Source organism: Lutzomyia longipalpis, chromosome 1, assembly GCF_024334085.1.
Source record: "Lutzomyia longipalpis isolate SR_M1_2022 chromosome 1, ASM2433408v1".
In the NCBI taxonomy this organism is placed as follows: Eukaryota; Metazoa; Arthropoda; class Insecta; order Diptera; family Psychodidae; genus Lutzomyia; species Lutzomyia longipalpis.
In genome coordinates, this window is record NC_074707.1 from 8,772,332 (window position 1) to 8,798,427 (window position 26,096).

At 34.0% G+C, this 26,096-nt stretch overlaps 3 protein-coding genes across 18 annotated transcripts in view; 2 read left to right on the forward strand and 1 right to left on the reverse strand.

Moving 5' to 3' along the window:
- The window catches only part of LOC129787507 (C2 domain-containing protein 5), a 970,947-nt gene that overhangs the window by 44,701 nt on the left and 900,150 nt on the right, over window positions 1–26,096 (forward strand). The window lies entirely within an intron of this gene.
- LOC129787446 (F-BAR domain only protein 2) lies at window positions 317–23,688 on the forward strand. Of its 16 annotated transcripts, none has more exons than XM_055823028.1 (13): window positions 317–1,012; window positions 2,721–3,483; window positions 5,949–6,614; window positions 10,052–10,195; window positions 13,542–13,650; window positions 13,796–13,962; window positions 16,114–16,286; window positions 16,644–16,894; window positions 16,960–17,126; window positions 17,197–17,383; window positions 17,474–17,647; window positions 18,831–19,396; window positions 22,783–23,683. In XM_055823028.1, exons 1-13 carry the CDS (start codon window positions 983–985, stop codon window positions 22,875–22,877), a joined length of 3,492 nt encoding a protein of 1,163 aa, XP_055679003.1. In that variant the 5' UTR covers window positions 317–982; the 3' UTR covers window positions 22,878–23,683. The 16 variants fall into 16 exon arrangements, with proteins under 16 accessions (XP_055679003.1, XP_055679019.1, XP_055679037.1 ...); XM_055823044.1 differs by having other exon boundaries at window positions 16,788–16,894; XM_055823062.1 differs by having other exon boundaries at window positions 16,791–16,894.
- On the reverse strand, window positions 23,595–24,531 carry LOC129787891 (RNA-binding motif protein, X-linked 2-like). Its single transcript, XM_055823731.1, has 3 exons — window positions 24,429–24,531; window positions 24,092–24,368; window positions 23,595–24,028 (listed from the first exon to the last, which is right to left on the reverse strand). Exons 1-3 carry the CDS (start codon window positions 24,440–24,442, stop codon window positions 23,693–23,695), a joined length of 627 nt encoding a protein of 208 aa, XP_055679706.1. The 5' UTR covers window positions 24,443–24,531; the 3' UTR covers window positions 23,595–23,692.

The following is a 26,096-nucleotide window of genomic DNA, read 5'->3' on the forward strand; positions in this document are numbered from 1 at the left end:
TATGTTGAAGACATTCAGTTTATTCTTCTTCCACGCTGAAGAAGCTGGAGAGAAAGAGAAGCGAAATATGAATTACGCGGGTGAGAGTGAGTTAAGAGATGATTTTTCATCTTTTCACCTCCATAAAATTCTTTATTTTGATCATTTTCCTATTTTTCCTTTCTTTTTTCATTTCGTAGAATCGCGAAAATGTAATTTTCCGGGATTTTTCAAGTAGAGATTCAGTTGAAAATGAGAAAATTCGAATTTTCGTTAGGACACATCAATACAAAATGTACTTCTCAGTAGCCCCTTCAGGGACATCCCAATACGAAATTCCAAAGACATTCCACAGACAATCGCTCACGCAAAAATTTGTGACAAACGAGAAAGAAGTCCGCGAGTGAATTATTGCATTTTCCCCACGAAAAATGTAATTTGCGTGCGTGAAAAGTGCAAAAGGGCGTGCACGGAGGTTCATTGCGGTGAAATTGCGTGAAATTGTGCGTGAAGGGAGTGCCAGGGAGGTGATTTGAGTGGAAAATATTTGTGAGTGTTTTTTTTGTCCACCTGTCACCTCTTTTTGGGGACTCCGCTGTTGTTTGTCCCCCCAATTCTTTGGGCGCCTTGGAGTTTCTGGGGCGAGGCATTTGCTCGGGGAAAAAACCTCGTTGCCGTGTATGCGGGCTTTGTTAAATTGAAATCGTGGAGTGCGCGAAAAAGGGGGCTGTTTCTTTTGTTAATTAAGTGCGGGGATACCTGTCCGGGAAAGCCTGTTCTACCTGTCCGGGAGTGAATTTTGTGAGGAATTTCATCAAGGGACAAGGAGGCTTCTTTTACATCTCATCCTCATGCCAAATTGAGTGAGATTCAACACAGAGATAGATACCCTCATCCCATCGCAACGAGAGAGAAGAATTCCGGGAACGGGCGTTGCAGTGCATAATAAATTGGATCCAAATTGAATTCTTGGGCAGTGCGTGATAAATAAACTACATTGACAATGACGGTGGACTTCAACGATTACTTCTGGGTGAGTACCATCAATTAACTGGCTTAATCACCCTCCCTGCGAGCTGGGCGTTATGTAATTTGGCAAAGTACACTGCGGAATGCTGGGCGTTTTATTCTTCCTCCTCACCAGCAGTGTGGGATGATTGTGTCTCTGTTGACACGCCGTGTAGCTCGATAATAACCCACAATTGCTGGGCAGACGGCTCGTACGGAGGAGGGAAGAGGACAAGGTCGCGCTGGAATTGGGTCTGTTAGGCCTTCGTTTATTGAAGTAATTCTCGGAACTTGGGGGCTTGCTGTAAGGCTCCAAATATGGATGGGAGAGTCAATGTCCTTAATCCGTGGATTTATGCATTGAAGGAGTTGCAGGAAGAGATTAAAGGATTTCCTTTTTGATCCTCTATTTTTGCCTATTTTGCGATCCAATTGCAATCCAATTGGATTATGTGAAATTTTTATTTGAAGATTTTTATTCAAAAAATACTTTATTTCGTTATTCTTTTAGATTTAAAATTGTTGATAAAATTATTTAATTTTTGATTCATTAAAAAAAGAAGAGAAACATTAAATATTACTAAAAGACTCTTAAATTATTTAAAATCCATTGAAAGTTTGAAATTTCGGGATCAGATAATTTTTTATGATAAAATTTGTGAATTTAATCAATTACTACGGTTAGAAACTTTTCATAAAATTTCTAGCTTTAAAAGAAATCATTTTAATTAATAAATTATATTTGAACCAACATCAATCAGATAACTAAACGAAGGAACGATTCGAACCTGTCATACCTCTCGGCTATTAAATTTAATTTTTTTCTCTAAAAATATCTGACGTTTCGTGTTTATTTTTTGCTTTCATCAGTCATAGAATGAAGTTTAAAAAATTAAAATATTTTCTTTTCATGTTAGGCATTGATTCGAATAAAGATTAAAAAAATAAATGATTTGTGAAATTAAAAAAAATCATGCATTATTTTAGGGAAATTGATTTATAAAATTTAATTAGAATGATTATTTTTCTTAAACGTTCTCTATCTATCGTTCTAAAGAACAAAATTATGCTTCAAACAATATAATCTCAGATTCAATTAAATATTCATTTAATCAATTTGAATATTTATTTATTTTTTAATTTATTAGAAAGCTAAAAAATCTTTTTAAAATTCACTTTCAAAATGAATTTATCAACAGTAAAAAAAACAAACCCTAAAGCTAGAAGAGAACTAGAAAAGATAGTCGAAAAAAAAACTTGCGATCACTTGAGGGGAATTTTGAGAGGAACATTGAGTCAACATTCCGCATGATTTGCCTTGGCCTTTAACGCAATCACTTCACTATACAACGCGGGTAGAGCATTGTTTGCCCTTCCGGTGGCGCACAAACGATCATCTCTCGTCCCCAGCAATTTTGGGTATTTTTTTGAAGCCAAAAGATTCCTCGCGTAGGCTTTGCGGCTAAAACTAAAAGAGAGAATAAAGAAAGAAATTTTTGTGAATTGCGATGATTTTTCGAAATAAATCCATTTAAGAGCTCCAGCTTTCCGATAAAATTGGACGTATTGCTTATCTTTCTCTGGCTTTCAATCTCTCTGCAGAGGCATTTTGCTATCTCATACGCTTGTTTTCTTTTCCTCCTATATTTGACGAGATCTTCCGGCGCGAGCATATCGTTTGAGTCCCCCAAGCTCAGTTATCGTGAAATGTTTTTTTTTTTTGCACAAAACAGGGTGAGAAGAACAACGGTTTCGATGTTCTGTATCACAACATGAAGTACGGATTGGTGGCCAGCAAGGAGATGACGGATTTCTTCCGAGAACGCTCAAACATTGAGGAGAGCAACTCGAAGATGATGACAAAGCTGGCCAATAAAGCCGGGTCGGGATGTATTCATGGGACATTTGCACCCGTCTGGGCGGTGCTGAAGGGCTCAGCTGAGCGCCTGTCGTCGTTGCATTTGCAAATGGTGCAGAAAATTACGGAATTGGTGAAGGATATTACAAAATACGCTGAGGAGTTGCATAAAAAGCATAAGGCAGTGAAAGAGGAGGAAGCTGGAACACTTGAAGCTGTTCAAGCCATGCAAGCATCCACGCATGCTGTGCAGAAGGCAAAGGAACTGTATACGAGTCGTATGCAGGAAATTGAGAAGCTGAAGAAGGATAATTGTTCACCAAAGGACCTCGAGAAGGCGGAGACAAAGCTCCGGAAGCAACATGATGACTACAGGAATCTCGTGGAGAAGCACAATCCCATTAAAATGGAATTTGAGCGTCGTATGACGAGCACGTGTAAACGCTTCCAGGACATTGAGGAGGCACATCTCAAGCAGATGCGTGAATTCCTCACCACCTACATTGAGCTCCTGCAGACAAATCACGATATGGTGGGACAGGTGCACACGGAGTTTAAGCGTCAATTTGTGGAGATGACAGTGGACAAACTCCTTGAGCAGTTTGTTCTCAACAAATACACGGGACTCGAGAAGCCAGGTTAGTGCTACCGCCTCATCCCCTACCCCCTGCCCAGTCACCCACCCGCACTCAAACCCCTATATTTTTGTCTGCAATGTTTCCTTTTTATTTATTAATTCTTATTGTGCGAGAAAAGACACACCCCATTGTTTTTTCTTCATTCACACACACTCACACAAGACACGAGCAATGGAAAAATAAGCCCGCGATTTTTATCAACTTTCTGCATTGTTCACTGCATAAGTTTTCCCATTCTGTGTCCATTTATTTCCCTCCTACCTACCTCTCTATTTTTTTATTATTACATTTTATATTCTTCTTCACATTGGTATGAAAAGTCTTTCAAGTTTTTTTTTTACTTTAACTTACAATTCTCTCTTCGTCTTGAGTGTGTGCGTTTTTTTTTGTTTGTTTATTTGTGTCTCGATCGAGAGACAATAACAAATAATTGCTTAACAATTACAAAATTTTCCTTCATCGTTTTTTTTTTACTATATTGAAAGAAGAAGCAAAATAGCGTGGAATTTCTTCCATTTCTGCACCATTTCGATGTTTTATTTTATATAATAGATAGATTAAGAAAGAAAAAAAAACGGTTGGGTGCGCATTGCAGCGTGAAATTTGCACGTATTGGCAATTTTTGTGTATTTTGCACTTGAAATTCAAATAACTCCACAATGATAAAATAAGCAGAAAATTGATTCTTTTCTCTGATTGGGGGAGTTTTTCCTATTTAATAAATTACTTTGTAATTGAGGTGAATTTGGTTCAAAGAGTATTATTTTTTGCATCAAAAATGGACGCGTGGTAAAATGTGAAAAGTTTCTAGGGCACTGAATGGGAGGAAAAGTATATTATTTAGTTTTAATTTCAAGTCAATATCTCTCTCTCTCTTCTCTAGAATATCGTAGACGTTGGAATTTTAAATAAATAAAAAATGTTACGTAAACAAGCAAGTCACGTTGACGATATACGGATCAATCGTCGGCCTGATAGAGCTGATAGAATTTAAGATAAATCCTTGAAGAGTTTTTTCCTCAATTTAATGAAAAGTTTAGAAGATAGTCTTTATTCTGTATCAAATACTTTCATTTTTATCCTTTAATTTTCTTCAAGGATTCTCAAAGAAAAATCTGAATTATGGTAAAAAGAACTTTATGGCACATAGTCTAGACACAGACTTACCATAAAATCGGTGTTTTGAATTATTAATTTTAAAACAATAAAAAAAAACAACAAATCAATCAAATCTCCAAATTTACTTATTTACATTTCTTTGCTAAGCTGCATTAGTTCATACGATTTTTGAATTTGAAATTAAATAGAAAATAGAACATCAACTAATATTTATAGCAAAACAATATGTCTCAGCTTTGATACGGTTTTAAAATTAAAAATCCAAAATACAGATTTTATGGTAAGTCTGTTTGTCTTGACTATGTACTATAAAGTTCTTTTTACCATAATCCAGATTTTTCTTTAACAGTCCTTGAAGAAAATTAAAGGATATAATAATGAAAATATTTGATACAGAATAAAGACTAGGTACCTTCTAAGCTTTTCATTAAATTGAGGAAAAAACTCTTCAAGAATTTATCTTAAATTCTAACAGCCCTATCAACCAAAAGATTATTCTGTATATTAGTCTTAAATTAATTTTTGTTGTTGAATGGTGCAGAAAAGGAGAAAATTAACGCATTTATGCAAGGAATAATAATGCATTAAAGGCAATGATTTAATTAAATAAAAAATAATCATACATTTGAAAATCATTATTAATTTATTTTGGTTAAAAATATAAATTTTACAAAGCTCCAAATTTAATTTAATGTTTTAATTAAACAGATAAATAAAGTTACAAGTTCTTATAATTTTTTTTAGACAAATAAGTTTTTATTTTAAATTTTTTATATAGGTAGGAAAGATTTTTCATACTACCTACAGTTCAATATTTTAATTTATCCTAGACATCTTTAAAAATTTATTACCTGATTTTGTAATAAAAAAAAGTGATTTCATTAAACAATCAAGTTCTTATTTAGTTAATAAATAAAAATATTATTTGTTTGAAAATTTTAAAATTCAAAGCATTGCTTTTATTGCATTTTTCTCTACTTCTGTTTCAATTCTCGTCGACAGAACAATATTATGGATTGTTCACAAAATAATTAAAAAAAAAAAACAAAAAGAAGGATCATGAAGAAGGACAATTTGTCCTCAATGCCTTTCCATCACGTTGGTGGAAGAATTTGTTTTATTTATGTGAACATTTCGTGTCTGCGAATGTGATGAATTAAATAAAAATGATGAGAAGAGCTTTGGCATGTGTTTCATCCACGTGATTCTCTGTTTGTTTGTTTTGTTTTCTTTGTATTTTTTAATAACAATTTATAATTATTAATTTTTTCTGTGAGAAGAAAATGAAAAAAAAAAATTGGCGGAAAAAAAAGAAAGACCAAAAATAGAACCCTCGTGTCTTGCAGAAATTGTTGAGCTTGATTTGATGAATTGGCCAACGAGTGCAGCTAATCAATCCTCCTCCTCTACACATAACACACCACCGACAAACACAGTAAATAATACGGTAACAGTGGCGGAGGTGCCGCCGAGTGGTGGAGCTGGGACAGCGGTCACAGCGACAACAGGAGCATCCGGCATGGGCCCCACGACGCCCGCACCGGCACCCCCGAAGCGTGAGATAAATCTCCGCAATTGGTTCACATCGTCGTCGTCGTCGTCGTCGGCTGTAGCAGCGGCGGCGGCGTCGAGTTCCGTGAGCACGGCATCCCCGTCGTCGGCATCGTCGGGTGCTGCCGCGACGACGACAGCCGGGGGTGGTGGTGGTGGTCAGAATGATCAGGATGGCGGGAGTAAGGAGGGTGGTGTGCAGGGCGGAGAGGCGGCACGTGGCTCGCCGAATGCGTCAGTTGTACCAAGTATGCGAAATACAAAATCCGGTAGAGGGAAGATGATTATTGGGGATAGTAGTTTAAAGGCAATTGGTAGTAGGATAAGGGAAAGGGCGGCACAGCCGGTCGCTGAGGCGCAACAGGCGCAAGAGCAACAGCCACAAAAGACACAGCAGCCAAAAGAAAAATCTTCCCGCCGCACTACTTCCCTTCTCAATCTCTTCATGTCTAATTCCCAGGGTATGATCATCATTTTATTTGTCAATAATCTCTTCTTTATTAATCTATTTTTTTTTAATTAATTAATTATCTTGTTGTAATAATATTTTTATAAAAACAATCATTTTTTTATTAGAATAATTCTCGTCAACACACACAACACCTTTCTTTAGTAATTTACCTATTTAATTAATTTTTCTCATCATCTTTTATTCTTAGACCAAGAACTTCACCAAATATGTCATTTTCAGTCATCAAAGTTTGCGTAAAAAAAAGGAAAATTTGTCATAAAAAAAGTTCCTAAAAGAAAGGGAAAAGCGTTGAAATATTCAAAATCATCCCCAAAGTACAATTCTGTGTGAAAAAATAAAGGAAAATCTCCATATAAACACACAAAAAAACCTTCTTCAATCTTCTTTGCTAAAAATAATTGCATTTTACTTTCCATCAGCGCAAAATATTTGTTCATGTGTGCTTTTTTTTTTATCTCTTGCCTTCTCATTGTTACTCAATGTTTTACGCAATAACTCCAACCGAGGAGATAATAACTGCCATTGAGGATTTCTTATATGCTCTGAATTTTCTTCATAACGGGGAAAGTCTGTTCCACTTTTTGAAGCTTTGTGCTGACTGAGGTTTGAAAATGAAGTTAGAGATGCGTTAAAAATGGTTTTTAATGGTTTTCTGGGAGATTTTATTAAAAGTTAAATTGTCGTTTTTTTCCTCTCAGCTACAATGTGCGTCAAATGTTTGAGTGAAAGTGGGTAGAGAGAAGGTGAAGGAGCTTGTTAGGTTCGTTAGGTTTGTTTGATGCTGCAGAGTTTTATGAGGAAAATGTGAAGTTTTTCATTATAAAAATTTAAAGACGTTGAGAATGGTTCGTTTTATTTTGAAAAGATTTTATCAAAAACGCAGAAAGATCGCAAAATTAATTTAATTTTTTTTTTTTTTTTAATAATAATAATAATAATAAATTTATTGATGCCCCAAGTAATAAAATTACAAAATGTGAGACTATACACTGAATATAATACAAAATATGAACAGAAAATAACAACGGTTGACAAATGCGAGCATAGCAGAGAAAAAATCTAGACGCGAGAGGGAAAATTCACAAATCATTCCATGAAGGTTTCTTTCATTGTAAAGGTCCTGAGCATGCTTTTAAAATTATCTTCATTAATATTTGGATTTTTACTCATGAAGTAGTTATATAGTTTATTTGTTAATCGAAAAACTGTAGTATTAAATACTTTGATTTTGAGGTTTTAGTTGAGGTTTCAGAAGTTTAAGAAAATCAATTTTGAGTTCGTTTAATAGGTTAATTATTGGAAAGTTTAAAATAAAATTAAAGAGAAAAGAAAATAGTTTTTCAGGATCTAATTAATGAGTTAAATAATCAATACATAATAGAAATATTTAATTCATTTAAACATAAATTAAGGTGTGGGTGGGCACGGTTTTCGACCTTCAGCAGTTTCTCAAACACAATATGTTCTGCAACATTTCGAAGGTTTTATCCCTTCATCATCAGGCAGGAAATGTCTTCCCAAATGCGCTCCATTAAACGTTTGTTTCTCCACATTTTGCTCAGTTTTACAAATTCTTTAACAAAGTTTTCCCAATTCAATTTCCTGCCTGATGATGAAGGAATAAAACCTTCGAAACGTTGCAGAACATATTGTGTTTGAGAAACTGCTGAAGGTCGAAAACCGTGCCCACCCACACCATAAACTTCAATCCGACCGCAATCCACCATTCAAACTACATAAATTAAGGATTTAGACCCGAAGACCTTTAGGGAGGGGTGGGAATAAAAAAAAGTAATTAAGGAGTAAAATAAGTCTAATTAATAATCCATAATTCTATTGATTGAAATATATTAAAATTTTTAGCCATACTGACATTGAAAACATGAGAAAACAGGACAGAAATAAATCAAATCTTAAGGATAAGTTTGAGTATTAATAAAAGAAAAGCTTTTAGTTTAATCTTGGTAATTTTTAAAGTATTTTTAAGATTTTTTTAAAAAAAAGTATTTGGACATTTTTTAAATCATTTTCAGCTCCAATTTAGATTTTTTTTCTCGTTTTTTAAGGAGCTTTTCAGTGTTCTTTTAATTCATTTTCCTAATATCTAGCATACCAAAGGAGATATAGGAATTAAAATTTCAGTCCTATACATTTAAAATTTATTTGAAATAAAGCTTTTTTTCCCTTCAATTCGATAGCAAACCGACTAAAGCCTTTTTCAATCCCCTTTTCGATTAATTTTCCATCAGTCATACTTTATGCTAATTACTAAAGAGACAGAGTGCTCATAATTGGTTGAAAATGATTCATATCGATTGATTTCCATGCAGAATTGACTTGCAAGAGTCATAGATTAGATCTTTTTAGTTAGTCTGATTATTTTACTCGCGTCGGTCGTGTGAAGCTTTTCTTCTGTTCAATCAAAGATCTAACGAATTGTTGAAAAATAATCAGTTTACGCGATTTTATTGAATAAAATGTTGACGCGTAAGTGAAAGTATCTATTTTAGAATTTTTTTTATTAAGAAAAATTCTTTTCTTCACAAAAAAGGAATTTTAATTCGTAAATTTTCTTTACAAACTTCACAACAATATTTTTCCCGCTAAATTTGCAGCTAAGAAAGTGACCTTGTACTGTATGTAGAGCAAGACTGCAGAAGTTAGCAAATCAATTTATTATGCTTTTCTGTATTTGACTTTGGGTGGAATTTTCAACAAATTGGATTAAATTGGAACAAATTGAGAATTGTTTAAAAGCAGAATATCACAATGCAGTTATTGTCTCACTCACTTCAAGTTCTCGTCACACCATAACATACCTCTTGTATGCGCTAGAAATGCCTTCAACATTTATGCAAATTTTCAATCAAGATGCTGCCCCTCATATTGCGCCGACTAATTCACAGCATTTACTCGTATTTTTTGTCGTATTAATATTCCATCAATTGCTGTATTTTCCACGAGAAGAAAATTTATAAGAAGAAAGAATGTTCCTAAATATTTTTGCAGAGAGTTTTGTGATTTGAATTTCTCACAGAGCACATTTTGTCGTGTGAAGCATAATTTTTTTTCACTCTAAAGAGTTCATTTTTTTTTGCAAAATTTTCCACACAAAACTTTGCATATTTTTTTCTTTTTTTTGAAAAAAATAAATGAGAAAGGAAATAAATCTTGCTGTGAGATTTGTGTTTTATATTATTTTTATTTAGTGTTCTCTGTTGAGAAATAAATTTAATTTGTGGTGCCTTTTGTGTATTAAATTGTTGCACAAAAATACACAACCATTTGTTTTTACAAAAAAAAAGCTTCTCTGCCTGAAAAAAAAATGCAAAAAGGCAGTGAAAAAAAATTAAATTGAATTTAATTAATAGAGGGAATAATTTGAGAAGAAAATTCTCAACGTTGTCTTGGAAAAATATTTTGCAGGAAGTCGCGAGAGTCGTGATAGTCGTGATTCTCCATCAATTGAAGTCTTGTCAGCACCGACAAGTCCAACGGCTGAGACACAATTTCCACCAACAACGGCAAGCAATACACAAATCGGCCGAAATCCATTAAGGGGATCCAAATGTAATGATTTTCTTCCGTTTTTTACAAAAAAAAATCATTTTTCTTGTTTTTTTTTATTCCTTAAATTCCTTTCTAACTTTTCACATGTCTTTAAATTTTTTTTATTACAACACCTTCTCTTTTCTGATGCTTGCAGTTTGATGGGTTTTCTTTATTTGTCTGTGTTTCCTATCTCTCCCCTTTTTCTGATCTTAATGCAATGATTTTTCCCCCAAGAAAACAATACCTAAATCGCAAACAAACCTTTCCCTCAGATGCCTGGCTTTAAAAAAAAAATGGATGTTTATTTTTTTTAAGGAAAAACTTTCATTTCCGCTAAATAGGACGCAAAAGGGAAAATTTTATGGTTAAAGGTGAAGGGGCAAACAGAGGATATTTGTAAGGAAGAATATCCGGGGATAGAGAATAACAAACCCATATAGAGGAAGAAAAGAGCTCAAATCGAATAAAGGAAGTCAACGTCAATAAATTCACTTTGCAAAAGAGAAGCAAAAGAAGGACGTTAAACTTTTGAGGATTCCCCGAGTTAATTACCGGGAAAATTGAAAAGCTTTTTCATGCGCTTAAATGACTTTTCCTCCTCAAAAGGAAGAAAATTATTTGGTGCGAAAATATTATTATTTAATAAAGTTCCACAACGTGTTCTCAAATTTATTGAGTCTCAAACTTTTTCCGGGCCATTGAGGTCGTTGGAAAAGTGTGTGGGCTGTTTTTTTTCTGGGAAATCTTTGAAGTTTTATGAATTTGTGAGCGTTCACCAAATAGGCAAAAATTAGTGAAAAAAAACATTTCCTTAAATTTTTTTAGTGATAGAAGAAGTTAAATATTGACATTCGGCATTGTTAAAGTTACGGAAATGATTGAATTTTAATTAAAATTTACCAATAAAATACAAGAAAAACCTAAGATTCGAAATTTATTTGCTTATCTATTATTTATCCGGATTAAAACGCACAAAAAAGTGAAAATTTATGAGAAAACTCCGGAACGTTATGCGACAACCCAATGTCAGGATTAAACGAATTTTTAAAAATTGAACTTTTCCTCTATTTAATATTTTTATTTAACAAAATATATTAAGGAAACTATTGATCCAGATTCGAAAACAAAAATTCAAAACTTTTCGTTTTAAACTCAGATTGAGTTAGATATTAAATTTTTTCTTGTTAAAACAATTTTTATAAATGGATAATTAAAGCTTTATAAAAGGAGTTTATCCGCTTTTCAAAAAAAAAATCTCAACTTTAAGAAACAATTACGGCATAGGAAAACTTGTATGAAGAAAAATTAAAAAAGAATAAGAAATTGTCAAAAAGACTTTTTATTTTCTAATCAGGATAAGCCGGGAAAAATCTGCAAATATTTGTTTAAAAATGTAAATAATGACGTCACTAATGCGATTTTTTGCCATGTTTTGTTATTAAAATAATTGATTAAAATTAACAAATTATGAAATGACTTAAATATAAAGGAATTAAAAGAAAGGAAGAAGCCCTTTTTATTAAAAGTTGATTTTTCAAAATTACTCTGATTCATTAAAAGTTATGGGAAAGTTTCCTTTGATTTTGAAAACTCATTTTTAATTTTTTCTTAAATTTAACGGAGTTAACTTTAGGCTAGAAAAGTAATTCTCATAAGAAATATGATGCAAACGGAATAATTTACATGAAAAACTCCCTTCATTCGGCCTCTACCTGACAACGTGACAGCCCTTAAAAGCATTTATTTTTACCAAGTTAAGCACCACACACTTTTCAAACGCCCCATGTACAGTACAAGACAGCAAAATAGCGTGGCGATGTTTCTTTTTTTTTACTACACATTTTAATTCACATTGTGATAAATGTTTTCTTGTTGTTAGTCTCTGGCGGGATCATACACGCTGATAAATGAGCAATTTCTCTATGGTTTGTTAATTATTTCTCACTTTCCGACTCTCTCGGTTTGTGGTTCTTTTTCACCCTTGGTTTAACCATCTACATCACATACAAGTACAGCTCTCTGCCTATCTTTTATTAGAAGGTGTTTCTATTTTGCACAGAGCGCATATATTGCTTTTTAATCAGTTTAGTTTTTCGGTTTGTTTTTTTGATTGATGACACCACAAAAAGACAAAAAAAATGTAGAAGAGGATTGGTTTCTTTATTATTTTTCTATTAATGCGTGCGGCCACATTGCCTGGGAGAAAGAGACTTTTATTTGTTCTTTAATTGTTGTTCCTTAATAAAGATACTTGAAGTTGCTGAAAAGTAGTGAAGAAGGAGAAGAAAAAAACAGAAGAAAATGAGTGTGGAAATTAAGCAATTGATTTTAAAATATTGTCGCACTGCTTTTAATGGCTTTGGTGTTGTGTGCTGGCTCTTATAGAATTTTTTAAGCTTTAAATGGAATTTGTTCTCAATATGGTGTTCTTGTTCTCGAAACTAGAGCAATTTAGAATGATTTTTTATTTGCTTTGGTGTTGTGAACTTAATGCAATTTTATTTTCTTTCTTTTTTTTGCTTCTTTCGTGATTATTTTTTAGTTTGACTTTCTCATCCTCCTAATTTATTTACCTACCTTTTTTTCTAATTCTTTTCTCTGTGTTTTATCACATAATCTATATATGTGGGCGGGAAGTATTTTTTCTCTGCTACCCCCAGCGAAATTAGTTATTAATTTAGTTTGAGCGAAAAAAAAAACATCATCAAAGTTTAACAAATAAACATTCTTCACCCTTTATTTGAGCTCATCAGTACCACCCACTCCATACGTATTAAACATAAAAAAAAATCTGTGTTAAAACTGCTTGATTTGGAGGAGGGATGTGGCTGCCAAAAGAACGGACTTTGTAGGCCCTCCAGGTCAAGTGGAAAGATAAGAAAAAAAAAGTTTTGTGCTTGTTCTTTAATTTTCGTTGGTTCTGCCCTACCAAAAAAATTGCGCTACTATCCCAACAATAATCCTTCCAAAATCTGATTAAAAAATAAAATACTTAAAAATTTAATTTATTCGTCTTCCCATTTAAATCATTTTTTATAGTTTTTCTTCATATTTTTCAACTTGGTTTTTGGGTAATTTTAATTTAAAATAAAAAGTAGTTTTAAGTTATTAGTTTTTTTTATAATCCAATATTTTATTTATCATTGCTGCTGTTTTATTATTTATTTTTTAATCTAATTTTTCTTTATCTTTTTATATGCCTTCAGTAATTGATGCTGATTTGTTGAAAAGAAAAATCTTTTACATTTTATTTTATTTATTTTCTCACCTCACATTTTTTTTAGCGTGCAAAAACAAAGATTTTAGAGAAAAAAAGAAAAGATAAAGAAGAAATAATATGATGTGGATTTATTTTGCATTGCAGTTTCAGGATTCCTCAGGAGTCGCCGTGAGAAGGCAAAGACGAAGAAGGTGAAGAAGAAAAAGGATTCAGCTGAGACGAATAGCAACAAAGACGAGAAAATATCCGATAAGTAAATGTCTCACTGCACAAAAAAATTAAATTTAGATTTTTATTTTGTAGCAAAAAAAAAATCTTGAAAAGTTCTAATTTTTGAGGCCTAATTGGATATTTTTTCTTCTTCTTGCCTTTCACTTGTTCGTGTATTGATTTTGCAGCGATGAGAAGGAGGAGACAGTAAAGTCGGAAAATAGTGCCGCTGCCGCCCAAGTGTCCAAATCACCCTCCTTGATCGCACCAACGGCCACGCCGGAAGTTGATGAGGATGGGTACAGTGTGCAGCCCAGTGAGCCCAAATGGGAGACGCTCACAAACAGCGAAAAAGGTTAGTTCATTCACCATATAATTATCTCTTGAATAAAGTGTGAAGGTAAATTATATGAGAATTTTGGTGTGAAGAAAAGCACAGAGGGTGGCAATTGAATTGAATTTATATTTGATTTATTTGTAAAATTTTTCCCTGAAAGAAAAATAAGAAGCTACGTCGAACCACAGAAGAAATTAGTCTTTAAAAAAATATTTTCAAAAAATTCTTGCAACAATGGGGTCACTTTAGTTAAAAATCGTTGTAAGATTTTGACAGTTAATGTTAATGTATTTAAATCTGTCTATTGTGATTCCAGTGATTCCATGAAAGAGAAAGAAAGAGTTTGTTGCTGCACGGAAAAAAAAGTTGTACGGTACAGTTATTGACAAATTTCTGAGCCAGAAATTCTTATATGTCTCTACCACGTATAATTTGTATGTGAGCCACTTAGAGCTCTATTCTCGGCCAAAAAAGAATTTTAACTTCCTCACAAATTTTGTCATTTTTCACATGAACTTAGCACTCAGGAGAACCTTCAGTAACTCCTAGGAGAGCAATCTGGTTGAAAATGTCCAGGAAAATGTTAAAAAATTCCGCGAGAAGGTCATTGAGATCGTCGCGAATCTGAGAAACAATGGGAATGAATCCACGGAAGGAACCACCATGAACAGAACATGCATAATACTCACATAACATGGTCATTTTCATAAATCACTGGGAAAACTGTGAGATTTTCCGACAAATCATGAGATTTTAATGTAAATGGGTCCACAGGAAAATTGCACTTCTTCAGTGAAAGTCAACAACACCATCCCATAACCTAATTTTTGAATGTTTTGATTTTTCTCTAAAATTTCTGAGCTAGAAATTTCAAATGTCTGGGAGAGACATAATTCATTTCTACCCTGGACATTATTATATTCTAACGCCAAATAGCTGGGAGAAATATTTTTTGTGTCTACCTTGGCTATTTATTTTTTTCCGTGTGCAAGAAATAATCAGAAAGATCTTTAAAGAGCCATGTAAAGTATTTTTCTCTTAAAAACACGATTAGAGAAAAGAATAAACTGTCAGAATTTTAAAAGATTTTTCATAGAATTTTAAAAATCTTATTGATAAAAAAAAACAAAAAAATAATCAAAAATCTTATAAACTGACGAATTGCAAGAAAAGAAAAGAACCAAAAAGATTTTTAACAGAATCGATCGTAATGTTTTACTGAATATGTCGCGATCAGCTATATATCAGTTCAGAATTTGTTTAACCCCGGAGCATTTTGATGGCCAAAGTGGCCACTTTGACTTTTTTCAAGTGCTACAGAGCTAAAATATATTTAAAATTTCGTGATAATTTCTACATCTGTGTATAGGGGAGTACCATTACTTCAATATCGTCAAAAGAAATATTTTTGAGAGAAAATGAAGGTCAAACTTTTGAGGTTAGAAATCTCGATCCTCCAAGTGTTAAAGATCAAAGTTTTATACATTTTTCAGTATTGGATGAAAGGAAACATAATTTTCGAATTAAAAAGAAATAAAATATTTGTAAAATTTTGCAAGGGACTGTTTAACTTTTTTTTTTAAATTTTAATGGGTTCTATCTTAAAGATGATTTCCCCTGTCTAATTTTTGCATTAGCTTTCGGCTCTCATTAAAAGTTTTTTTTTTAATAAAAACATAAAAATTATGTAAAATTTTATTAAATTATTCTATCAGACAAAAATTAAATTTTGAAAGAGTTTTAGATTTTTTTTAACAAGAATGGTTTGAGTCTCTATTTTAATTTTATTTTAAATAAATTAGCTTTCAATATGCTAATTATTTCTTCTATAATAAAAAAAAATCTTCTTTTCTTTATTTCTAATTTATAGTTCTGATTTATCTACAAATTAAGTTTTGAAAATTTGTAAGAATAAATATTTTATTCAGTTCAATTGACCCTCACTGTGAAATTAGGTGTTTAAAATTCAATCAAATCCTCTTTATTTGATATTAATCAGATAATTTTGCAATTGAATTTAACAATTTTACCAATAAATCTTCTGATCAATGGACATTTTGGTCGTTGTTTTAAGCTAATTAGCGATGCAATAAAGCCTCCCAATTTGGGCGGGAGAGATTTTAATGAGAGGTGGTTGGTTGAAATTGTTGATTCTTTTTGGTCAAACAGGTGGATTCTATTCAAGTTCGGACAGCGATTCGGATGACAACGAGCGTGACCGCAAGATTCACGTGGAGATCAAGCCATTGAACAATGGAACGGCCCCCATTTCGGCCAGTGTGGATGAATTGCGTGCCACGGTGGAGAATTTATCGCTCTCCCCATTGGGTGGGGCACTGTCTGTGAGTTTTTTTTTATTATTCGTACTCTGTTAGTCTTCTAAATCTCATAATATGGATTTTTATTATAATGAACTTTTCTCGCCTTCATGGGAATTGTTTTTTATTGTTTTTTCTATTTGTTTTTTTTTGTGTTGCAAAAATGCTCAAATTCTTTTTTATGTCTGTTTTTCTTCTCTTTTTCTGTGTCATCTATCTCCTGTCTCTGCCTAATTTGTGTGTCCATCTGATCTGGCTTCTTCATTTCTGTTTATATGTGTGGTTGTGCTCGCTCTTTGAACAAAAAAAAATCTTTAAAAAAAATAAATCAAAATCATTGGAAAATGCTTTATATGGCGGGGGGTGCGCGCTCATAAGCAGGGGAGGAAGACATTTAGTACAGCCGACAATGCTGATGTCCGCATGAAACGCTCAAAGTCATTGTCACAGCAATTTGGTGGTGGTGGTGGTGTTGAGAGGAGGGCATATGGGGGTGATTTACAGGGGAATACTCCTTCATTTCAGCAGCATCATCCACAGAGTCCGGCTGCTTCGAATGCCTCAACGCCCACCACGACGCATCCCTATGCACCGTTGCAGAGTCCAACGCTCTCAGCATCAAACAGCTCCAAGTGAGATTTTCTCTGAAGTTTTTCTTTTGGAGAGAATTTAGGGCTTAAAATGGACTTTTTTTCAGCAATAAATACGCAGATTTAGGCGATGTCTTCTCGGAGATTGAGGATATCACAACATCTGCACCGCCTTCGGCCACTCTGACCAAACTTGGCCGCCAAATACCCACACCAACGTCCACCAGCAGCATTGCCATCCCTCGGCCACCGTCGAGACGATCAGAAGCTGCTGGTAGGTTCATTATTTTGCTAAATCTCTTCAATTAAAATCTTTTAATTCTTCATTTATCTTGGTGTTTCAGGACGTGGCAGAGTTAGCCCCTCAGCTGTCTCAACAATCTCCCGCGCAGACAGTGTGGGGAGTCTCGAATTTCGTACTGCTGGAGTTGGGATTGGATCCTCACGTGGTCCATCACCACTCACAATCGGCATATCAGATACAATTCCATTGGCTGTGGCCTTCCATGAGATGATTCATGCCTATTTTCGGTGAGTTTTCTCCTTTCTTTTCAGTGTGCCAAACAGTGATGGTCGTGCAAAAGACACAACATTTTAATAATTTTTATTCTTTCTGCGCAGTGGAAGTGATGAAAGTCGGTGCCAGGTAAAGATGTCCGGTGATATGATGCTGTCCTTCCCAGCTGGAATTGTTGGGGTCTTTGCAAATAATCCCAATCCAGCTAAATTGGGCTTCCGCATCAAGAATATCCAGAATCTCGACAATGTCATCCCTAATAAACAATTAGTCACCATGTAAGGATTCTTTTTTATGCTCATTTTTGTGTCTTTACCCTTTCAGGTCCATTGGGTCATACGCTGACCCAAAGGCTTCATTAACTGGGGTAAAATGGTGAATGTGAAAAAAAATTAAAATATCTCAAGAAGTAGTGGGGGCTAATCTGTCTAATTTTGTCAGTAGTTGCACTTTATACCCCTGCCTAAGCCTACAAAGTTTTATAATAATTGATGAAATATTTTGGCTTTTATTTGAAGAACAAATTTTTCTAACCTCAAAGTTACTTTGACCTCTCAACTACAAATTAAGTTTTGGCGAAATTCTCTGCAATTTTTTTTGATCCAAATGCATTTTTAGACAGAGTAACTATTGCTAAACACGAATTTAATCTGAATTTTCCGAAAAAAATTTCCGAGTTTTCCCGTAAAACACTGATAGTAAAAAGTACCGCTTGGGGCAAAATGGTGAATTTGGTGTTTTTTAAAATAACTTTTTAAATTTTTGAAAAAAATATTTGTCCCTAATCAGTATAACTATTATATACAATTTAGGATGTTTGATCACTCACTATTACCAATTTTTATAAACTAAAAAATAGAAAAAGAAATTTTTTTAAATTCAACGTTTTTTTTTTATTTTCTGTATTTTATTAAAAAAAAAAGTTTTAATTGGTACACAAATGTCTCATTCTAAATAGGTATTATAGTGCCTTGCTAAAATAATTTCATTAAATTAAGATTAGGAAACAAAAAACCGCAATTCACCATTTTACCCCAGGGTTGGGGCAAAATGATGAAAGTGCAAGGGTTTGAAAAATGGACTGAAAAAGCATTTTCCCGTTGAGATAGAGAGAAATTGTCTGAGACAAAGTTGTAGCCCGGAAAATTTGCTATAAGATTGTTGTCAAGAACAATGTCAAATATTTCCACGGAACTCAGGAAAATTATCTCCCAAAAATTCATCATTTTACCCCAGGTTCCCATATAGGTAATTTTTAAATATTGAGTCCAAATTGGTACAAGACAAGACTAGGTTTTTGCAAAAAATGTTTGATTTGTGATTCTTTTTGCTAAAAATGTCTTTTTTGAGCTTAAAGAAACCCATAAAAATTATTTTTAGTTCATTCAATCAGCTCGCTACATGGATCGCGGACCTTAAAGGGTTAAAAAAAAAATTGAAATTAATTTAATAATTTTGCAGCGATAAACTCCAATCGACGAGCTTCAGTACAACGTTGGAATTCAACATGCCCGCCCTCACGGCATTGCTGCGTCGGCAATCGGAACAAAACCCAACGGCGTCCTATTTCAATGTGGACATCCTCAAGTATCAGATGCGCCCCAAGACGGGTGCGTCGTCGTGCCCCTTCCAGCTGGTGTGCTACTGGAAGTGTGAGCCAACGCATACGGACATTAAGATTGATTACAAGTACAATAGCCACGCCATGGCAGCCCCGACGCCTCTGTTGAACATCTCAATCACCGTTCCCGTGGACGGGGGTGTGCGGAATGTTCAATCGAAGCCCCATTCAGCCTGGTTGGGGGAATCCAATAGGCTCGTGTGGAATTTCACGGATATTTCGCAGCATTCGGACAATAATGGGGTGGGTACGCTGAGGGCACGCCTTGAGGTGGCCAATGGGCCATCAACCCCGGCCATTCTGCAGACGCAGTTCAATTGCGAAGGGACAACGCTGTCGGGGATTGAATTTGAACTCACCGGGCCCGGATATCGGCTTTCACTTGTCAAGAGGCGATTTGTTTCCGGTGAGTTTTGCAATTTAATAAATTTATTATTTTTTGATTAATTTTTAGGGGAATTTTGTTGTTCTTTTTATCAGAGTTGGGCAATTTCATGTAAAATTATTTGTTTACATTATTTTTACATTTTACATGTAAATTATATGTAAAGTATACAAAAGTGTAAAAAAGATGTAAAGAATTTGTAAAAACAATATTTGAGGGAGAATATGAGCGGAAAAAACCTAAAGTTTGATTTTTTTCTTTGTTAAAATTACTTTAAGTAATTAACTCAAAGTCTTTAAATCAAAAAGTTGTTTTACATTAACAGAAAAATTAATTTGTAAAAAGTTTGTCAATTTTATTAAAATGTTTTTAATTTCTTAATATTTATGCAAAATTACTGATTGGTCAGAAAGGAGTTGATGTGAGAATGTACGAAGGATGATCCTCTATCGCAGAACAATTTTAACCCATCTCATCTTGTAGGGGAACATAAAAAATAGAAGAATCGCGAGAGAAACTCCCCAATATCCACTGGGATCACATAGAAAAGTGCAGTGAAAGTACAGTCCGGGAAAACATAACCTCAATTTTGGAACAACATTTAAATGAATAGGAGGAACTTCATTGTGTTCTACCAGCGTTGCATCGGGACCTCTTGAGCTTCTTTATAACCTTCCCAACCTTTCCTGCCTACCCGGATGAAGATTTGAATGATTTTTGCTTTACAACTTTTATCTTTCCGGACTTCTCGTTGTTGAGTTTTTTTTCTTTTGGAGTGTCGGAAGTTTTTGAAGTCCGGAAAGACAAAAGTTGTAAAGCAAAAATCATTCAAATCTTCATCCGGGTAGGCAGGAAAGGTTGGGAAGGTTATAAAGAAGCTCAAGAGGTCCCGATGCAACGCTGGTCGAACATAATAAAGGTCTTCCTATTCATTTCAATGGTGTTCCAAAATTGAGGTTATGTTTTCCCGGACTGTACTTTCACTGCACTTTTCTATGTGATCCCAGTGGATATTGGGGAGTTTCTCTCGCGATTCTTCTATTTTTTATGTTCCCCTACAAGATGAGATGGGTTAAAATTGTTCTGCGATAGAGGATCATCCTTCGTACATTCTCACATCAACTCCTTTAGGTAGGAAATCATCTTTTAAATGAAATCCGTTAAAATATTATAAAAAATTAAAAAAAATTAAAGAAACTTAAGTCAATATATTAATATGTAAAAATTTCCTTTTTGTAAAGAAACTGATGATACTATATCCTGGATTTCATTCTATTGATGTTCTTACAGCTCACTAAATGATTTTAAAACTGATATTTTTCCTATTTCGATAAAAAAAAATACCCTTTCTCACTTTATGCGCGATCATTAACCCTTTAAGGTTTTTTGGGTCATACGCTGACCCAAACGTGAAACATTTTATTTTTTCAATTATTTATGAATGTAATTGTTTTTTCATGTTACAAATGCATCATATTCACGCATAAGGGGTCAAAAAAGACGTTCTGAGTGAGAAAAGTCCTCTAAAAAAATTCATAGAATAAAAATCGCGATAAAACAGCGCATGTTTCAATGTTTTTATGTTTCACGTTGGACGTTAAAGGGTTAAAGCTTTCTTTAACGTATTTTTAAGTTAAAGCTCAAATTACTATGATAGGTAATTACGAGTTTATTTGAGATCAATGGTAAAGTGTACATAGAAGCCTATATTAAAAAAAATTATATATTAGGGAAGTATGGAGGTTGAAGAAAGGGAATGAGTTCAATTTAAACAAATTTTCTCCATAATAATAGAGCTGAAAAGAAATTTTTAACAAAAATAGAAATGAACTTTCCCATAAAAGTATGAGAATTTACGAATCTTTAACAAATTAATTAGTTGGTGTTCCACTTCGTGGCCAACACCAAGTATTGTAATCGTCCGAAAAACCGACCACCTCAGATCGGGCTCAAACTTGGTATGAGCACGTTTCAGACAACCCACATTCCAAAACTGGTGGTGGAAAATTTTTGATCCGGCCGGCCTGCCGGCCTGCCGGCCTGCCGGGGTCTGGCCCGAACTTTGCATTATATCTCGAGAACGGTAACAGATAGAGACTTCCGGTTTGAAGTTTTCTATAGAAATGTGGGTGTAAATTTTCATTTTTTCGCATTTTCAAAATCCAAGATGGCCGCCATCCGCCATTTTGAAATACCGCCAACCACTTCCTTTATAGCTAGAGGTCTGAAATTTTAGTATGTTGTAGGGCTCAGTGAGACATTTTCATCAACAATTCATACTTGAAAATCGGTCAAGCGGTTTAGCAAATATGGCGGCCTAAAGCAAAAAGTGTTTTTTCGATATATCTCGAGAACGGCTTGACCGATTTTGACCATCTTGGTATCAAATGAAAGGTATTGCGATGCCCTACAACTATCTAAAACATTTCAAGTTTCAAAAACATCCGCAAGAGGCGCTAAATTCAAAAACAAAAATTGCCTAACTTTAAGGGGCAATATCTCCGAATCCCCATTAGGCAAATCTTTTAAATTTTAATATGTTGTAGCCTGACTTATTATCTTTCACCAGTCCGAAAATGAAGAAAATCTATGTCGCCGTTTATAAGATATAGCCATTTGAAAAATTCTTGAATTTGAAAAGTTCTAAGAGCTATATCTCTTGAACGGATTGTCCGATTTTGCTCATTTTGGTATCAAATTAAAGGTTTTGCAAAACTCTACAACTTTCTAAAACATCAGAAACCTCTAGAACCATTCCTTGATATCAAAAAATGCCAAAAACTTTTTTTCGTAAAACAAAAATCCGCCATTTTCTGTTTTGGAGGTGACCTTGAAAATTATTGAAATTTTTGTTAATTTATAGCTTGTTTTAATACCTTTCCAAAACTAGTCAAGAAATTTCTGTAGGTCTTATAGAACCATAGATATGACCATTTTTATCCATCAAATTGCCGAATTTTACAAAAAAAAAATCAAATTTGTCTACTAATTCTGCTCAGAAATAGTATTACAACGCATAAACAAACTTTTACACGTTGTGGGACACCAACTCTTATAACTGGACGCGTTATGATTGACTTTTATCTGTATTTACTTTACAATTTTGTCTCTGATTAAGATTTTTTGTGTCTGAATAAATTAAATAACTTTTTACATAATTTTACAAAATAATTACATTTTTTTTTCAATTAAAGAAATATTTTGCTACCATTATTTATGTAAAATGTAAAGAAAAGTATGTAAGGAAAAAAGCATGTAAAGAAAGGAATTGTTTACATGTAAAATGTAAAAATGTAAACAAACCGCCCAACCCTGCTTTTTAAGCACTTTGAGGCTACCAAATGTGCCCCAATGTTCTCTATTTCATTTTATTCTTTAATCTTAAATTTGAAATAAAAAAATTGCAGGAAAGTACATTTGCGAGGGTGACGGCATAAGGAGTGGAGCAACACCCACATCGCCCCTCGTGAGCTCACCGAATCCATACTCAAAGACAGGATAGCAGATGGCCAGTAATTTCCTCTGAGCTCTCTGGCGTCTCACCATCCCGTTCGCCGTGCGTGAGCCATGCCGCTGAAGAATTTATTATCTCCGGTACCTTTTTTTTTTGATTAATTTGAAATATTTCGTTTCAAATCTCGCGCGTTTACTCACAACAGAATATTATTAAAAATAATATTAATTTTCATTTCAAACTAAGTTATTCCCTTTTCCCCAAGTTTTGCGAACAAATAAGATTTTTGCAAGTTTCTGTTAACCAAAAAAAAAAGCATTTGTTTTCCTAATTAGAATTGCAATGAAAAAAAAATTAAAATTAGTGGCAATTTATTGCTTTTTGTACGTGAATTTTTTTTGGCTTTTTGTTAAAAAATATTTCTATAAAAATAGCTAAAAAAAAAGAACAATGAAATATTGAGAGATAACATTATAATAGTAAAAAAGAAAAAAATAGATAGTAAAAATTAATGAAAAAAATTGAAGTGATGCGAAAAGGGAAGCAAAAAAGAGATTTTAATGCTGCGGAGGATTTTCTTTTTCATTTTCTTCAATCTCTTCAAATTTATTGTATAGGATGAAGTATTATTTCATTAATTTTTGTTCCCTTAAAAAACACACGACAATAGGAAGACACTTTTAGGGTAGAAGAGAGAGAGAGATACTCAATCACAAAAAAAGGATTTTTTTCTTTTAGTTATCCTCATGGAGGATTTCACTTTAATTTCTTCTTGTGTTTAGAAATTAACAATTTATTCCAAGAAATGTTTTAGAGGAGAGAAAAATAGAGAAATATCATTAAATGTTAAAGAAAAAAAGGAATTATTTTTTCTTTCGTCTCTTCTCTGGTTCGGAATCATCACTGGCGGAGGAATTGGATTCGGAGGATTCAGATGAAGATTTGCGCTTCTTTCGTTTCTTGGTTTTCTTGGATTTCTTTGCTTTCTTCTCCTTCTTCACCTTCTTTCCGCTGAATTCCTGCTTCTCGGGCACTTGTGGCGGAGCGTCGTGTTCCTTCTTGAGCATCTCAACGGGAATCTGGGGCTTTGGAGCGCATCCTTCCATGTGAAGGAGTCGCGTTTCCTCGTCCATTTTGTCATTGTCCTTGGGAGCTTTGTAGTCACTCACATGATCCACTCTCAGCGTCTTTCCCAGCAACTGCAGAGAAGAAGAATCTTTTATCAGACGAAAGTTCACACAGAAGAGCCCTCAAGTACTCACCTTAATCCCATTTAAATTGTCCACAGCAAGGATGGTTGAACGTTGATCTTCGTAGCAGAGAAAACAGAATCCTTTCTGTTTCCCCGTCACCTTGTCCCGCACCAGGTTGATATTTACAATTTCTCCATACTGGGAGAACACAGCAATCACATCACCCTCCGTGAGATCATACGGAAGCCCCCCGACGAATATCCATGCGCTATTCCGGTACTGATCATGCCAACTAGAGCCGCCTTTCAGGTCATTTTCGCTGAGCTTCAGCACATTTTTCATATTCCTGCAAAGGGGAAAAGGGTTAGAGACAAACCAGGGAGAGATTTTTGTTCAGGATACTCACGTTAGAGGATTCATTTTGAGGAATTCTGCAGGATTTGTTTCCTGCTCGGGATGTTTTGTTTATTGTTTCACTTCACTTAACTTTGAGGTTATGTGTTGTAGAGCAAATCTGCGGGTGATTATATTGAGATGTCCCAAATTGAGTTTCAATATTTTATCGATATATCGATATTTCGCGCCGATTAATTCGATAATTTTATGATTTTGTGCGGGCCCCAAATTCCGCACAGAGAGGCTCCTCGGGGGCTTTGGAGCACCCATAAGTGCCCCAGGAGCCCAAAAAATGCGTTTTATGCCCAAAAATTGGTGGGAAAACAAAAAAAATGACGAATTTGTGGAAAAGCAAAAAAAATCCGTTAAAGTTCAAATTTTACTATGTGTACCAGACGTTATATGGCGCTGTTAGTTGGTTGAGGATAAAATGAGATGGATGCATCATGCTATTTCACCGAAATTTTCTTACTCGCACGTCACAGATACTGTTTCACTCACACTTTTAATTTTTCGCAATTTTCTCGGGTTTTCCGCCGAATTTTCCGGGGAAATTGTGTTTTTCATGACCAGGAAGCGCCGCCGCGTCGATTGGCATCAAAAATTCCAAAAGTTCGCGAAAATCCATTTCCGAGAAAAAAAAAGTGCGTGTAAAATCCCCAACCGTCAAAATTTCCGCGCGCCCCAAATTCCGCACAGAGAGGCTCCCCGAGGCTCCCGGAGCATCCGTAAGTGCCACAGGAGCTCAAAAAATGCATTTTATGCCCACAAATTTGGGAAAAAACACGGAAATCACGAATTTTGTCGAAATGCAAAAAAAAGTTCGTTTAGTTCAAATTTTCTGCTTTTCAGATAACTTCACGCTATTGGCATCTCGTTTTCGCGCGTACAAGTAAATATTTTGTATCTCGTTTTTGGAATTTTAAAAGGAAAGATTGTTTATTTTTAACGGTTTTTTTTTCTTTGAGTTTTTCCGGATTTTCATGGTTTTCCAATAAAATTATAGCGTAATGTGGAATAAAATACAGCTCTTTGATAAATAACGAAGCTATTTAACAAATTAGACATGAAAATCATTCCAAAATTCTTAAAGAAATCACGAATTGAATGTTAAGTTCCGAGATGAATTGCAGAGGTTCAGAATGTTTTATTATTATAATATTAAATAACGACGTTAAAGGTAAAATAAACATTAATTGCACAAAAATTCTATTACAAATTATTCTTAAGATGTCTGAGAACCTTTTTAAATTAATTATTTGGAAATTAACTTATACTTTTCTGTTTCAATTCACAGAAAATAAATGGAAGAGTTTTTACGAGATTTCTCTTCTAATGGTTACGGAAGTTCATTGTCTTTAGAGTTTCCTTGACTTCTGAGACTCTTGTTATTCGTCAATTGTGGGAATCATTCTAAAAAAGGTACGTTCTTTTAGTTTTATTTATAAAGAAAATTCTCAAGAAATTCCACGAATCATCTACAAAGCCCTTAAATGAGCTTTTCTCTCGATTAAAAATTACCTGCAAGAAAAGAACTCAAAGAATTACTTGAAGATCATCCCCAACAAGATAAAGCTTCTTCAGAAAAAAATTCTCACGATTCTTCTTTAAAATAAAATTAACATTCCTCTGAAAGTAACATCACAAAGTCAATGCCATGTAGTTGGATTGAAATTAT

Bases quoted from the DNA above. Each gene is read 5' to 3' on its own strand.
- LOC129787446 (XM_055823028.1), top strand. From the start codon at position 983: ATGACGGTGGACTTCAACGATTACTTCTGG. The intron at 3,484-5,948 runs GTTAGTGCTACC...CGTGTCTTGCAG, and splicing joins CACGGGACTCGAGAAGCCAG to AAATTGTTGAGCTTGATTTG. The intron at 6,615-10,051 runs GTATGATCATCA...AATATTTTGCAG, and splicing joins CTTCATGTCTAATTCCCAGG to GAAGTCGCGAGAGTCGTGAT.
- LOC129787891 (XM_055823731.1), bottom strand. The intron at 24,029-24,091 runs GTGAGTACTTGA...TCTTCTCTGCAG, and splicing joins ACAATTTAAATGGGATTAAG to TTGCTGGGAAAGACGCTGAG.